The 16,824-nt window shown below is 44.3% G+C and overlaps 1 protein-coding gene across 2 annotated transcripts; it reads left to right on the top strand.

Moving 5' to 3' along the window:
- The first annotated feature begins 292 nt into the window (after positions 1 to 292).
- Positions 293 to 11,819, top strand: Smim34 (small integral membrane protein 34). Of its 2 annotated transcripts, XM_047564627.1 has the most exons (3): positions 293 to 665; positions 1,245 to 1,355; positions 10,060 to 11,819. In XM_047564627.1, exon 3 carries the CDS (start codon positions 10,110 to 10,112, stop codon positions 10,443 to 10,445), a length of 336 nt encoding a protein of 111 aa, XP_047420583.1. In that variant the 5' UTR covers positions 293 to 665; positions 1,245 to 1,355; positions 10,060 to 10,109; the 3' UTR covers positions 10,446 to 11,819. The 2 variants fall into 2 exon arrangements, with proteins under 2 accessions (XP_047420583.1, XP_047420584.1); XM_047564628.1 differs by lacking the exon at positions 1,245 to 1,355.
- Positions 11,820 to 16,824: the final 5,005 nt, after the last annotated feature.

The raw sequence follows: 16,824 nt of genomic DNA, 5'->3' as shown, positions 1-16,824 counted from the left end.
CACTTTCCAGTCAGGTCCACCTCAAGTCCACCATGGGCTGTGACTGTGGGGTCCAGGAAGAGGAGAGCCCTGCCCCTGGGTCTGGCCCATGAACACATTGCCACTCACCCCCGGGTGGGAGCCCTGAGTTGCATCCTGGGCCTGCTTCCTCCCGCCGGGTGTCCTGGCAGGAGACTGTCCCGGCAGGAGACTGACCCAGAGGCGGCTGGCGATCTGGGCCGCGGAGCTTCTGGGCGTGACCATGCCGCAGGGCCCACCCCAGCCAGGGCACAACAGGGCGGTTCGGAGACAAGCCGGTCTCCAGGGCGACTTCCCGCCACCGCAGGCTTCGCGGGCCCTGGAAATGCCCGAGACGCCCTAGGACCGGGGACGGTGTTCTTGAAACTTAGTTTGATGTAGACCTTTTTAATGAGTCGAAGGCAGGAAGTGCTTTTCCTCCTGGGCCATCAGAAGCCGGTCGGGTCCGGCAGGGCACCTGCGATTCACTGCAGGAGGCTGGCTCTCCGCTGGGTTTCTGCTCGGTACTGCCCGCCTCCTGGTCCCATGCTCCTCCCTGCTCAGCAACCCCGTGCGGCCCACCCGGGGGGACTCTGATGGTCAGCAGGCAGGGCCACCTTTCCTCTGAACTCACCTCCCGAGAGTCAAGGACAGGACCGCCTGGGAATGTGAGTACCCGTTAGAGCCCCAGCTGGACAGCTGGCCCGGGCTCGCTCATTCATATCCTTGAATCGCAAGTGCAAAATAACACTTCTCTTCGGCAGGATCTGGTAACCCTTGAGTGCAGCCTAAACTTTTGATAAGAAAAAGGTTAAGTACGTTATATTGCAATAGTTCATATAATGAGCTGGTCTCATCCCAGCAACTGCCTATAACCAAAAGTCCAGATATCTCTGAGAAAAAATGAATGAGCAACAAACAAATATCAATCATGAGGCACTTATAGAGCACCTCTGGTCTACCAGCAGGTTGAGATTTAGCCTATGACCTTTCTGAACATGTCTACTTTCACGGAGGGCAAGAATCGGGGTCTGAGCCAGTAAAGGACTCTAAGGATCATGTGGGATTTCTCTGGTTCTCCTTGTTTCCTTTTATTCACTGGCTCCCCAAGTAGAGAACACAGTTTTGAATTAAACAGCAGTTGAGATCTTAATCTTCTCATCTGACGAGGGCACACGGCGTCTTTACCCAGGGGCACGTCACCAAGGAGACTAGAAAGGTACCAGCTTGCACTCCTTCCTCTTTAGATTGATCTCCTTTTGAAAATCAGAGAACATGGTACAAACCGTACAGAAGAGCACACAGTGAGAAGTCCTCCGCCTTCCCCCCTTCGGTTTCTTCCCCAGAGGCAACGACAGGTACCAGATTCTCGAGTTTTCTCTCAGGGATATTCTGTACTGCTTTGGTCTAAATTAGTGTCCCCTAAAGGCTGGGTCACCAGCCTGCGGTGCTATTGGGAACTGGTGGAACATTTAGGAAGTGGAGCCTGGCCGAAGGAAGTTAGGTCATGGGAGGGTGGGTCCTTGAAGGGGACTTGGGGACCCTGTCCTTTCCTGTCTTTCTTTGCTTCCTAGCTACCATGAGGTGAGCAGCCTCCTCCTCTACGTTTTCCCACCATGATGTGCTGCTTTGCCACAGGCCCCAAAGCCGTGGGACCAAGAGACCATGGACTGAATACCTCAGAAACTGTGAAATCAAACAAGTCTTTCTTCTTTATCAACCTTTCTTCTTCTTTTTTTAAAATTTATTTATTTCTATTGTAAACAAATGGGATACATGTTGTTTCTGTTTGTACATGGAGTAATGGCATACCATTTGCGTAATCATACATTTTTTACTTAGGGCAATGTTGTTTGATTCATTCTGTTATTTTTTCCTTCCCCCCCCACCCCTCCCACCCCTCTTTTCCTTCTATACATTCCCTCCTTCCTCCATTCTTGCCCCCCTCCCAGCCCCCTTTATGTGTCATCATCCACTTATCAGTGAGATCATTCTTCCTTTGGTTTTTTCAGATTGGCTTATCTCACTTAGCATGATATTCTCCAATTTCATCCATTTACCTGCAAATGCCATAATTTTATTATTCTTTATGGCTGAGTAATATTCCATTGTATATATATACCAAAGTGTCTTTATCCATTCATCAATTGAAGGACATCTAGGTTGGTTCCACAGTCTGACTATTGTGAATTGAGCAGCTATGAACATTGATGTGGCTGTATCTCTGTAGTATGCTGATTTTAAGTCCTTTGGGTATAGGCCGAGGAGTGGGATAACTGGGTCAAATGGTGGGTCCACTCCAAGTTTTCTAAGGAATCTCCACACTGCTTTCCAGAGTGGCTGCACTAATTTGCAACCCCACCAGCAATATATGAGTGTACCTTTTTCCCCACATCCTCGCCAACACCTATTGTTGCTTGTATTCTTGATAATCGCCATTCTAATTGGGGTGAGATGGAATCTTAGTGTAGTTTTGATTTGCATTTCTCTTAAGATGGCGAACATTTTTTCATATGATTGTTGATTGCTTGTAGATCTTCTTCTGTGAAGCGTCTGTTCATATCCTTAGCCCATTTGTTGATTGGGTTATTTGTGTTCTTCCTGTAGAGTTTTTTGAGTTCTCTATATATTCTGGAAATTAGTGCTCTATCTGAAGTATGAGTGGCAAAGATTTTCTCCCACTCTCTCTTCACATTGCTGATAGTTTCCTTTGCTTAGAGAAAGCTATTTAGTTTGAATCTATTCCAGTTGTTGATTCTTGCTTTTATTTCTTGTGCTATGTTGTGCTTTCCTGTTAAGGAAGTCTGATCCTAAGCCAACAAGTTGAAGATTGGACCTACTTTTTCTTCTATAAGATGCAGGGTCTCTGGTCTGATTTCAAGGTCCTTGATCCATTGTGAGTTGATTTTTGTGCAGGGTGAGAGATAGGGGTTTAGTTTCATTCTGTTGCATATGGATTTCCAGTTTTCCCAGCACCATTTGTTGAAGAGGCTATCTTTTCTCCATTGCATATTTTTGGCCCCTTTGTCTAGTATGAGAAAATTGTATTTATTTGGGTTTGTGTCTGTGTCCTCCATTCTGTACTATTGATCTACCTGTCTATTTTGGTGCCAATACCATGCCATTTTTGTTACTATTGCTTTGTAGTATAGTTGAAGTTCTGGTATTGTGATATTTCCTGTTTCATTCTTCTTGCTAAGGATTGCTTTAGCTATTCTGGGTTTCTTATTCTTCCAGATGAATTTCATGATTGCTTGCTCTATTTCTGTAACATACATCATTGGGATTTTAATTGGAATTACATTGAATCTGTATAGCACTTTTGGTAATATGGCCATTTTGACAATATTAATTCTGCCTATCCAAGAACATGGGAGATCTTTCCATCTTCTAAGGTCTTCCTCAATTTCTTTCTTCAATGTTTTGTAGTTTTCATTGTAGAGATCTTTTACCTCTTTGGTTAGATTGATTCCTAAGTATTTTATTTTTTTTGAGGCTATTGCAAATGGAGTTATTTTCCTCATTTCCATTTCAGATGTTTCATCACTTGCATATAAAAATGCTTTAGATTTATGTGTGTTGATTTTATAGCCTGCTATTTTGCTGAATTCATTAATAAGGTCTAGAAGTTTTCAGGAGGAGGTTTTTGGATCCTCTAAATATAGAATCATGTCATCAGCAAATAGTGACAGCTTAAGTTGCTCTTTTCCTATTCATATCCCTTTAATTTCTTTGGTCTGCCTAATTGCTCTGGCTAGAGTTTCAAGGACAATGTTGAATAGAAGTGGTGAAAGAGACATCCCTGTCTTGTTCCCGTTTTTAAAGGGAATGGCTTCAGTTTTTCTCCATTAAAAATGATGTTGGCCATGGGCTTAGCATAAATAGCCTTTACAATGTTCAGGTATGTTCCTACTATCCCTATTTTTTCTAGTGTTTTGAGTATGAAGGGGTGTTGTATTTGGTCGAACGCTTTTTCTGCATCAATTGAAATAACCATATGATTCTTATCCTTAAGTCTATTGACATGATGGATTACATTTATTGATTTACGGATGTTGAACCATCCTTGCATTCCAGGGATGAACTCCACTTGATCGTGATGTATAATTTTCTTAATATGTTTTTGGATACGGTTTGCCAATACTTTGTTAAGGATCTTTGCATCATCAAGGATATTGGTCTAAAATTTTTTTTCCTTGATGTGTCTTTTCCTGGTTTGGGTATGAAGGTGATATTAGCTTCATAGAATGAGTTTGGTAGGGTACCCTCCTTTTCTATTTCCTGGAATACTTTGAGAAGTATTGGAATGAGTTCTTCTTTGAAGGTCTTGTAGAACTCGGCTAAGAATCCGTCTGGTTCTGGGCTTTTCTTGGATGGTAGGTTTTTAATGGTTTTTTTCTATTTCATTGTGTGATATTGATCTGTTTAAATTGTGTATGTCCTCCTGGTTCAGTTTGGGAGGAGCATATGTCTCTAGAAATTTGTCAATGTCTTCAGTAGTTTCTATTTTGTTGGAATACAGATTTTCAAAGTAGCTTCTCATTATGTTATGTATCTCAGTGGTGTCTGTCGTGATATTTCCTTTTTCATCACGAATTTTAGTAATTTGAGTGTTTTCTCTCCTTCTCTTTGTTAGTGTGGCTAAGGGTTTGTCTATTTTGTTTACTTTCTCAAAGAACCAACTTTTTGTTTTGTCAATTTTTTGAATAATTTCTTTTGTTTTAATTTCATTGATTTCAGCTCTGATTTTAATTATTTCCTGTCTTCTACTACTTTTGCTGTTATTCTGTTCTTCTTTTTCTAGGACTTTGAGCTGTATGGTTAGGTCATTTAGTTGTTGACTTTTCATTCTTTTCTGGAATGCGCTCCATGCAATGAATTTTCCTCTCAGTACCACTTTCATAGTGTCCCAGAGATTTTGATATATTGTATCGTCATTCTCATTGACCTCTAAGAATTTTTTTATCTCCTCCCTGATGTTTTCTGTTATCCATGTTTCATTCAATAGCATACTGTTTAGTCTCCAGGTGTTGCAGTAATTTCTGTTTTTTATTTTGTCATTGATTTCTACTCTCAGTCCATTATGATCTAATAGAACACAAGGCAGTATCTCTATTTTTTTGCATTTCCTAAGGGCTGCTTTGTTGCATAACATATGGTCTATTTTCAAGAAGGTTCCATGTGCTGCTGAGAAGAAAGTGAATCCACTTGTTGATGGATGTAATATTCTATATATGTCTATTAAGTCCAGGTTATTGATTGTGTTATTGAGTTCTATGGTTTCTTTGTTTGGTTTTTGTTTGGAAGATCTATCTAGTGGTGACAGCAGTGTGTTAAAGTCACCCAGAATTATTGTGTTGTGGTCTATTTGATTCCTGAAATTGAGATGGATTTGTGTGATGTAAAGGGATGCACCATTGTTTGGGGCATAAACATGTACTATCGTTATGTCTTCCTGATTTATGGTTCCCTTAAGCAGTATGAAATGTACTTCTTTATCCCTTCTGACTAACTTTGGCTTAAAGTCCACTTTATCTGATATAAGGATGGAAACCCCCACTTTTTTACTGAGTCCATGTGCATGGTAGGTTTTTTCCCATCCTTTCACCTTTAGTCTGTGGATGTCTTTTTCTATGAGGTGAGTCTCTTGCAGGCAGCATGTTGTTGGGTCTTTCTTTTTAATCCATTCTGCCAGTCTATGTCTTTTGATTGACGAGTTTAGGCCATTAATGTTCAAGGTTATTATTGAGATATGATTTGTATTCCCAGTCATTTGGGCTTATTTTTGGTTTTTAACTTGGCTCAGTTTCTCCTTTGAGTTTTTTTCTTTAAGGTAGTTAACTTTGCTGACCTACATTATTGTTTTTCATTTCCTCCTCATGGAATATTTTGTTGAGAATATTCTGTAGCTCAGGATTTCTATTTGTAAATTCTTTTAACTTTTGTTTATCATGGAAGGATTTTATTTCATCTTCAAATCTGAAGGTTAGTTTTGCTGGGTATAGGATTCTCGGTTGGCAACCATGTTCTTTCAGAGCTTGAAATACGTTGTTCCAGGCCCTTCTAGCTTTTAGAGTCTGGGTTGAGAAGTCGGCTGCTATCCGTATTGGTCTCCCCCTATATGTAATCTGATGCTTTTCTCTCGCAGACTTCAAAATCCTATCTTTATTTTGAATGTTAGGCATTTTCATTATAATGTGCCTTGGTGTGGATCTGTTGTGATTTTGTGCATTTGCCTCTTGTATTTGATTTTCCATTTCATTCTTCATGTTTGGGAAATTTTCTGATATTATTTCATTGAATAGGTTGTTCATTCCTTTTGTTTTGTATCTCTGTGCCTTCCTCAATCCAGATAACTCTTAAATTTGGTCTTTTCATGATGTCCCATAGTTGTTGGAGATTCTGTTCATGATTTCTTACCATCTTCTCTGTTTGGGCAACTTTATTTTCAAGATTAAATATTTTGTCTTCATTGTCTGAGGTTCTGTCTTCCAAGTGGTCTAGTCTTTTGGTGATGCTTTCCATTGAGTTTTTTATTTGGTTTATTGTTTCCTTCATTTCAAGGATTTCCATTTGGTTTTTTTTTTTTTTTTTTTTTTTTTTTTTTTTTTTTTTTTTGAGAATCTCTCTCTCTTTGCTGAAATGATCTTTTGCTTCCTGCAGTTGCTCTTTCAACTGCTTATTGGTATTATCATTCTTTGCCTGCATTTGCTCTCTTATCTTATCCTTTGCTTCACGAATCATCTTAATCATGTATAATCTGAAGTCCTTTTCTGACATTTCTTCTACCATACTGTCATTGGATTCTATTAATATAGAATCTAGATTTGTTTGGATCATTTTCTTCCCTTGTTTTTTCATGTTGTTCATGTATCTTCCCCTCTAGCAGTGCAGACCTGGGGTATTGCAGATTCCTCCCTATAGGCTTATAGTGGCCCTATAGGTTTCCAAAACCTTTTCTTTAAGCAGAGATCAATATTAGTTGTGCCCAATTCAGATACTATGCAGTTCTAGACCAAATAGCCCCTATGAGGACAATAACAAAATTGTCATAATAAACAGAATGAGTTCAAATATTATCTTCAGTATAACAAACAGATTTGCAATAAGGTCTGCAGTTTCTAATGGAGGACAAAGAGGATGCAGAGGGATGTAGAATGTAGCTGTTAATGGGATAAGAAAAGAATATACAGAAGTTCTAGATAATAGAAAGGGTGAGAGTGTAATCAAAAGAAATTGGATGTTAGCATGCAAAAAGGGAGAAAGAGACTCTGAGGGAACAGGTAAACAAAAAGAAAAGAGAGCCAAAAAAAGTAAAGAAATAAAATCTTAAAATTGTTCAATAAGGAGAAGAAAGAAAATCTATAGTATAACAGTCATATAGTAATGAAACCTCCCAGTGTTCAGTAGCCTGATGCATGAGAGGTACCTGACAATGAGCTTCAAGTCTCCAGCAGGCATCGCAGGATGGGATTTGCCCCACCTAAAGATCGGAGCTACGGCTTCCAGGATTATCCAAGATGGCCACTCTGGTTTCCAAATGTGTTGGCAAATGGGGAGCTGCAGCTCAGGGTGTGGACGTGGTCAGCTGGAGGTCCTGGAGGTGGGGTGCGGTTGGTCAGGCAGGGGTCCTGGAGGTCGGGTGTGTTTGGTGTGGTTGTGGGATCCTGGAGGCCGGGTGCAATCAGTCGGTCTGGGGTCCCGGTGATAGGACGCAGTCAGTTGGTCTGGGGGTCCTGGCAGCAGGGAGCAGTCAGTCGATGTGAGAGCCCCAGAGGCAGGGAGTGATTGATCGGGCTGAGGGATCCTGCAGGTTCTGTAACAGTGAATTTCCAGGCAATAGCAGGCAGCCGGCCCTCCACTGGCGGTCTGCAGTCAGTCTGCTGGCAGCTATCTGACGATCGGGAGGTGAACCTTGGGTGGTGGGTGATGGGTAGGTGAAAGGCAGGCGATGGACAGGCAAGAGGCAGGCAAATGGCGGATAATAGGCGCCTGACAGTGAGCAATCTGCACTCAAAAAAGGCGTTGATATGATGGCAGACTGCAGGTCATCACAGTAGACAAATGGGGTAAACAGCAGGGGATCAATAAGCGGCAAAAACTGCCTCACCAAGAAATAGATATCCTCTGCTTGAAACTGGAGTTATGGAGCGACAAGGAACGCAGCCTCCCTCTAGTCCGCCATCTTGGACCTCCCAACCTTTCTTCTTTATAAGTTGATTTATCTCAGATATTTGTTACAGCAACAGTAAGCAAACACATACACACTCCCCCTCTTGATTGCTTACTATATGGCCTTTAGCTTTTTTTTTAACTTATCAATATTTAATAACTAAAATCTTCTTTTTTATGACTGCATAGAGTTCTATTGCATGGAGTTTCTGAAATGAATTTAACCATCCTTCTGCTGATACCATTCAGGCTGTTCCAAGCATTAGTTGTCATAGCAAGGCTGCAGTGACTTACCTTAAGCACCTACTCATTGCTCAGTCTCCATGACGGAGGTTTCCAGGGCCCCCACGGACACCAAAATCTGCATATGTTTGAATTCTTTAATGGCATAATATTTGCACATAACCTGGGTACATTCTCCCATATATTTTAAGTCCTCTCTAGGTTAATTATAATACCTAATACAATGCACATGCGCTATAAACCATTGTCATATTGTATCATTTAGAGAATAATGACAAGTAAAAAGTCTATATCTACTCAGTAGTGTTGCAGTTTTTTCTTTCTGAACTTTCTGAATATTTTTGATCTGTGGCTCTTGGACTCCATGGTGCAGACCCATGGGCTCAGCAAGCCGACTGCAGTGCTGTGTCAGGCACGTTCCAGAGCAGCTCTAGGATTAATTGCTAGAGGTGGAATCGCTGGGTCAAAGGTAAATGCATTGAACGTCAGTAGACCTTGTCAGTGTGCCCTGCATACTCCATGAATTTATGCGGAGACCAGCAGTCACTCAGGAGCCGCATCCGCCCACAATGTATCCACATCCTGGATTTTGAAATATCAGTAGTTTGCAAACCTACTGAGCTTTCCTTTGTGTTGAAGGTTCCTGTTCCCCTGTGACCTCCGTGTCCACACCTTTTGCAATTTTTTTAGACTTTTTCTTACAGAACTGAGGGCCATTTAAAATATTAGTGATATGAGTTCTAGTGTTCCTCTGATTTGTTGTGTGTCTTTTAATTTATATTATGCAATAACTTAAAAAATGTTAAATGAAGTTGAATTTAACTTTTTCTTTCTTTTTTCTGTATTTTTCTGTTATACTGAGATAGGAGGTCCCAGTGTGAGATGCTAAGGGACAAAGTCTGTTGTTGTTTTTTTTCCCCAGGACTTTAAATTATTTTGTCTTTTATGTGAGATTCTTTGAAATCTGGACTCTCTGGGACCTGTGGTGAGAGATGAGGAATCAATGCTACTTATCCAATGGCCCATCTTTTTCCTCCTAATCAGAAAAACTCCTTTATCACCTCCCAGGGCCCAGGTCCTCACCTGTGGGTGGTGTCTCCACTCTGTTCCACGGGTCTTCTTGCCTTCATATCATCGACATGTTGTTTTAGCTATTGCAGCTTCACGGGGAGAGTTGGCAGAGAGAATTGGACCCGGTTCTGAAAAGCGCCCCCTTACCCTGTGCAAAGTTGGGCCATGATCTTATATAATTTAACATACGCTAAATTCTCTGGCTAATAGTTTTAAATTTCTGGTTAGGTTAATTCATTCATCACCTTTTTCCCTCCAGATTTTTCCTAATTAGTTTTGACAATTACTTTCTCTATACGAATAGTTTATTCACAAAGAAACCCTACTGGTGTTTTAGCTGCATTTGCTGGGGACAGTAGAGATCCTTGTGACCTCATGTCTCCTATTCACGAACTTGGTGTTGGGAGCTCTCCATTTTAAGAATGTCTTGGCCCGCCTGTTGCTAGGCCCCTGCCATGCCGTAAAGACCGCCTCTTGGAGCAGTCGTAGGGGACAGATAGCTCTCTCACTGGCGAGGTTTGGCCAAATGGTCCTCAGCCAGCATGCTGCCTCTCATCTGGCCTCTCTGTTTCTCAGTGATCGAGTGGACACCCCAGACCCAGGCCAGCGCTCTCCTGGGTGGCCCCATGGAGGGGAGGAATGGCACCAACTCCACCAGGGCCCTGCAGCTGACGGATGGGACCAGTGCCGCCTGGTACCTCCTCACCATCATCGGCATCTACGGAGTGATCTTCCTCTTCCGGTTAGCCAGCAACATCCTCAAGAAGAATGTTAAGTCCTTTGAAGATATTTATCACTCAAATTTGTCCTATGAACTCAAAAAGAAAGAGCTCCAGAGCAAGGTGGCCAAGTGCTCCTCACCGACCTTTAGCAACACGGCTGTCCCGCAGTCCGGTCAGGCCAGCCTGGGGCCAAAGTGTGCAAACGGTGGGCCTCAGACTGGGACCCAGGCGGTCCACTGAGAGCAAAGGCAGCAGACGAAGGGATAAGCTTCCGATTTACCTGGAACCTTGAAAGAGGGGTCACACCCTTGTGCGCGGGACCAAGGAAGCATTTCTGAGCTGGGGACGCTGCAGGCTGATAGGGCTTGACTGGAAGCCAGCAGCCTGTGTCCATCTCAGGCTTTCTGAGGTTGGAGAAGAGAATGGAGGTAGAAGACCACTTTCCCTTCGCTAGCAAAGCCTGTGCTCCAAGGAAGAGTGTGGGCTTCAGTGTGCTCAGAGGAATCAGGAGACTCCAAGGCATAGGCAATGCGCTGTTTTCTTGTCATGGAAAGAAGACTGACTCTGGAACAAACTTCTGCGGAGTCACATCAACTTTAAGTGGTTAGTTGCTAACCTGGAATATATGGGAGTTGGGATAAATGGTCCCAAAGGGCCATTTCATTTAAATACTCCGACTCCGTTGAGTTTAAGACCAAAGTCGTTCACTTGAGAAGTTAGGAATCCTTCACTTTCACTGAGAGTCCTGTGCGTTAAAGAAAGCACTAGTTTTGGACTCAGATGAATCACTTAGGTGTCCAGGCACAAGCAACTTCACCCCTCTGGAACTTAATTACAGATGAAGTGAGAATGAGGACAGAGCTGCCAACCCTGCCAAGGAGATGAGAGCGACTGAGACCATGAGATGCACCCAATGAGACCTGGGAAGGTATTTTGAAAAGCAAACTGGGAATAAAAATATAAACCTTGTGGTGGCACTGGTGATCGATGGTGACAGATGATACTGATGGTGGTGTTGTTAGTAACGGCAGACGTTGATGGTGGTGGTAAAGGCTGATGTTGGTAGTTGATGTTGGTGTCCTGATGGTGCTGATGACAGTGGATGCTGAGGGTGGTGGAGATGGTATTTGTGATGGTGGTGAAGGTTTGGGGTCATGGAGATGGTGGTGGAGGAGGAGGAGGTTGGGGGTGATGGTGGTGTGGTGCTGCATCGTGGAACAGGAAATGACTAATCCATTGGCAGCCAGTCTCTCCACATGGCCGTATGGTCTTGTTCTGCAGGAGAGTCCGTCTGCCTATCTTGTAACCACCCCTGCTATGAGTTGAGTCCCTGAGATTCAGGTTTTAATGGTAGTTACTTTAAGCACCATGTAATTCACTCGAATATTTTACAATTATCTCTTGCTTACACACTTGTCCAAGAATTAAGGTCATGTTTAGATGACTGAGTAATTTAGGGAGCTGTGATTAGCTGAATTTCTTTAAGTGCCTTTCAGCCGGCAATGAGAGCAACTCTATTCCATCCTATGAAGATCATCCAGCTTGGCTTTTGGAGATGTCCCAGAGCTAGAGAAAAAAAAAAATTTCCTGTGCTCTGGTTTTTCTTCAGATTACATAAATATTTTGCTTTCTATATATACATATATACATATATATATGTGTGTGTGTGTGTGTGTGTGTGTGTGTTTTATTTGCAGACTGTGGTCTGCAATTATTCCTATAATCTCATAAAGGTGAAAATTAAACTCGAGCTTTTGCTTTTGGGGTGAGTTATACCTTTGAGTACTTCTCTTCCTTTCACTTGCTTTTCATCATCATCATCACTCTCATTCCATGGGTTGGAAAGTGTTAGTTGGTTGACAGTCACCAAGACTGCGCTGTATGCGTGTGTTTGAGACACCACAGGGCAGGACAGAAGACCCAAAGACAGACCAAGACAATGTCACCACAGCGAGGAGCACGCAGAATGCTCAGGTGGGAGCGGGTGGCTGGAACATAAGGGGATCCCGACCACTGGTGAGATGATTGGCAGTCCTGCTTGCTGGTGCCTCCGGGCGTGCACCTTCCCCTTCCTCAGCCACTCGCTCTTCATTTGCTCAGGCCTCTAGGAAAGCCGCAGCCACCCCCAGTTCAAGTGTCGGAGTGAGAGACCCAGGTCAATCCAGTCCCCGCGTTCCATCTCTCAGACTCGCTCACTGGGTCCAGGGTGGACACACAGACCTAAGTGTGCTGACCCAGGAGCACGGCCAGGAGGAACTTAATGGGGACTCTAGAACGCAGAATCCTTCCCTTGCTCTTCACTGGGTTAAATGCAGATCCAAACCTGGGATAGTTGCTTCCATTTTTCTATAAGGAAAGCCAACCTCAGGGCCAAAAGTAATGTAGAGAGGAGACCAGACTGAAAATTGCAGAGACCAGGGCTCTGGACAACTGTGCTCAAAGCCGCAGTTCACCCCTGGAATTCTTCGGTCTGCGAGCTAACACATTCCTTTTGAGAGCTTATTAGAGGTAGGGTCTTTTGTTCTTCACCACCAAAAATATCCAAAACGATACCTTTGAATACAGTTTCCTAAAGGAAGTGGGCCTTGGGAAGAATCTGGAAAGAGAAGATGTGTGATGTGGTATGTGGGAGGTGGAATCATTTCTTTCACCAAGATTTTTGTATTTCTAGACAGTTTTGTATTTGTGAGGAAAAGATAGATTTTTCATACTTCTTATTTCTGTTAAATGATCATTCGTTAGATTTCTAGTTGCTTGACCTCTCAGATAGTACTCAGTGAGACTTGGCCCCTGACACTTGTCAATAAACTTCCTTGGAAGCCCCAAGGAAGGACTGTCATGGTAGATCTGCAGTTAGAAACGGGCTACAACATTTTTGGGCAAGAGCCGCCATCTTCCTGCTGGCACCCAGTACAGTCACTTGACGTCCAAGGACATTTTCCCAGGACATGTCACTGCTGCTCCATCCAAATTTACCCACTTTCTGGGGAGCTGGTCTGAGTCTGCATTGGACATGGGCTCTTGGATGGGAACTTGGTCTGCATAGGCTCCATTTTAACTGGTACTGGTAGGAAGCTACTTCAGGTACAGTTGCGTCACTTAATGACAGGGACATCTTCTGTATGCACGATTAGGTGACTTCGTCATTGCTGGAGCATCACAGAGTGTGTTCACTTAAATCTAGGTGTGCAGGTCTGTCACTCCATGTCCCCACTCCATACCATCAGGAGACAAGCGAGCAGGAGACGGATGAGGCTATTTCTCATAAGTAGAGAGAACATACTCCAAAATAGCAGCAAAAGCATAGTACAGTAAATAAACCTGTCACGTCATCATTTGTCATCAGTATCAAGTATCACATGCTGTACGTAATAATTGTATGGTTGTATTTTTACACACCGGGGACCACACGAGGTTGTTTATGCTGGCATCACTGTGAGCAGGTGGTGATGTGATGTTCCAAGGCTACGACATCCCTGGCCGGTAAGACTTTTCCAGCTCCATTTAATCTTACAGGACCACCGTCGTGTGTGTGGTCTATTGCTGATAGAAACGTTGTCATGCAAGGTATGACTATGTTGTGGACATTTTGTGCAAAACTCCTTAAATCTGAAAAACACTGAGAGTCAGGGCAGTTAGTCACTGACTTGATGAACTCGAGCTCCCCAGGTGAACCAGCGAGGTCTGAGGGCCACAGCACCATGTTCAGTTCAGAGAGTGGGAGAGACCTGGGCGCCACTATCCCTGTGGAAGCGGAAGCAGAGCGCTCTGATCCCCACCATTCCCAACACCTGATCTCTCTTTGTCCCTACATTAAGTGTCTCCAAAGATTTAGGGGATCAGGTCAGATAAAGGCTTCCTCTGAAATGGAGATCATTTAAAATCAACACAGAATGACTTCCTCTGGGGTCTGCTGCTGATAGTAGCAGGACTTGTGCAAAACCAAATAGCGTTTACTGGAGTGTCCCCATCTATTCTACACGACATTCTAGCCAGATCAATTGCATGATGATTTGATTCTCTGGTGTGATGCAATTAGCACATTTTGGAAAAGGATTAAAAAGAATTTAGAGGGTCCACTTCAGCACAGCCTAGAGAAATGACACCACAGCCCTCAGCCCTGATCTTCTACGATGTTGTGTGTCTCATGGAATAAATTCCTGGAGGGATTGGAAATCAGCAGACAGATGCAATGATGTGTGCAGACAGATATGGCTGAAATAGCAGCAGCAGGCAGATTTGATGTACCAGAGACAGAAATGCCTTCCTTAATCCAGGCTAAGCCAGCTCAGTTTAGCCGAAGTGAAACTCTCAGGAAGTAAGAAAATCCTGGGGAGGCTGTAAAAATTGACACCCAGAGGAGATTTAACCAACTCTTTTTAGAATGGGGACAGGACGGGTAGAGGTGGGTGTTTGTGGGAGGTAACTGAAACCCGGTCCCTCTATCCCAGCCCCGCCAGAGCAAGACTCCCACAACACTGTAGCCCAGCGAGTTCCGTGACCACCAGGCGTGATGCCAGATGAAGTGTGCTTTGGAACCGACAGCTGGGCTGCCGTGTGGGCCATGCACAGACAAGACTGCCCCCGTCCTAGGTCCCCTTCCTGAGGCTGTCCCTTCTTGCTGCCTGAGTAATAAAGGTGTTTGGCTTCACTTTGCTATTTTTTTTTTTTTTTTTTTATTGATGAATTGCAGTGTGGGGATCCAACCCCGGGCCTGGCACATGCCAGGCAAGTGCCTCTACCTGAGCTCCACCCCGGACTTGCACTTCACTCTTTTTGTTGGAGGGGTGTGGTGGTGGTACCAGGGATTGAACTCATGGGCACTTGGCCACTGAGCCACATCCCCAGCCCTATTCTGTATTTTATTTAGAGACAGGGTCTCGCTGAGTTGCTTAGTGCCTTGCCTTTGCTGAGGCTGGCCTTGAACTCGCAATCCTCCTGCCTCAGCCTCCTGAGCTGAGATTACAGGCGTGAGCCACGGCGCCTGGCTGCACTTCACTCTCGCAGGAGGGTTCTGTCTCACCAGACTCCTGCAGGTGAGTCCGTACGGGTGTGTGCCATCGGTGAGGTATTAGAGCCCTCCTCTGGGCTTGTAGTGGTGCGGGGTGAGCCTGCGTGGCAATCTGTCCTCCTTTCTGGGAATAGCCCTATTAAAGTGACGTTCTAGGATGGTACGTTACATGGAATTGGGGAAATGTTCTTGTCTTGACATTGTGTGACTGATCAGATGCTTCTTACAAGCCTGAAAAGACTCAGACCCTGTGCTGGGGTCAGGAACACAGAGAAACATGGTCCCCTGGAGAGGACAGTGTCAAGGCACCACGACAGGGCAGGTTGGTAAAAGCAAAGATGATCCATAAACCTTAGGACAGCAGAGAAAGAGGTTGTTCACCATCAACTTAGCAATGCAGTTAGACACACTGGAAAATTTAATGGAGTAAAATCCACCAGCCAGATGATGTTGGGCCATCCATAAGGGTTGCAATCATTGCCCCCCTTTGGGGGTTCTGAGAATTGAACCCAAGGCCTCATGCCTGTTAGGCAAGTGCTCTTCCACTGAGCTCTCTCTCCAGCCCAAGCCACATCCTTTTAGTGACATGGCTTCTTCCACGTGCATGCAAACCCTGAAGTTCGTTGGAGAGTTTCATTAGTTTAATTATTATTTGTCAGGGTCATGCTGAGCTGTCCTCCGGGGCTGTTTAAAACCCCAGTCGTCACATGTCTTCTTCCCTAAGCTGCTCCACGGCCCAGACAGGCACTGTCCTGTGTGTCTTTCTCAGTACATGAACCAGCAGGACACTGCCGTTCCAAGCCGGCAGGGCGCCTTATCCCGCCCCCGCCCCCCTTCAAACACTGCGGGGAGCGCGTTAGGAAGTTGAATAGCAGAAAACAAAGTGGAGTCCCAGCTTGAGTCCCTGGGTTGACGTGTCTGAACAGTGTTGATGATTTTTACATGAAAGATGAAGGATGTCATCATGAAGGAAATGCAGGAATGTATGCCCGGTCACCCTCGAGCCTGCGTGCCCAGGCCAAGCAAGAATCACGAGACATACCTGGGCGCAGAGGTGACAGCACGCTCGGAACCCAGTTATGGGCAGGGGAGTGGAATGTGCTGCTTGGCCTAAGCCTCAGCAGGAGGGAGACAGATGAGCACCCCAGCCAGACTCGGGTACTGTTAGAAAGGGGAGTGGGAGAAATGGAAGCTGGGAGAGGGGCATATGCCCACCAAAGGTGCAGTAGGAAGAGAAGAAAACCAATGTCATGAATGCTACCAAGTGCCAAGTGCGTTCGCATGTACCCAATCTGGTGTTCCTTTTATAAACCCCATGAATTAGGGGATTGAGGCTCAGAGAAGCTAAGAAACTTGCATATCACCACACAGCCAGCCAGTGGTTCAAAGCTAAATCCATCAGACTCCAAAGCTCTGTGATGTTTCCGTTAAGTCTTTGTCCAAAAGACACTTTTCTTTTTTTCCTTCAAGGTGAGGAGTGGGAAGAAAGGCTCTTATTCTAGATCATGGGGTAGCCTGAAGCTCAGTGCTGACTTGGGTCAGAAGATCAATGTGTGTCTCAGCTGTGTCACTTCCTGGGAGTGTCTGGGACAGGAAGTTCCTCCAGAC

The sequence above is a fragment of the Sciurus carolinensis genome, chromosome 9, assembly GCF_902686445.1.
Source record: "Sciurus carolinensis chromosome 9, mSciCar1.2, whole genome shotgun sequence".
Taxonomy (NCBI): Eukaryota; Metazoa; Chordata; class Mammalia; order Rodentia; family Sciuridae; genus Sciurus; species Sciurus carolinensis.
Note: the sequence above shows the minus strand (reverse complement) of the source record. Positions and strands in the feature narration are given on the sequence as shown.

Coding starts and splice junctions, on each gene's coding strand:
- Smim34 (XM_047564628.1), top strand. CDS start 10,110: ATGGAGGGGAGGAATGGCACCAACTCCACCAGGGCCCTGCAGCTGACG.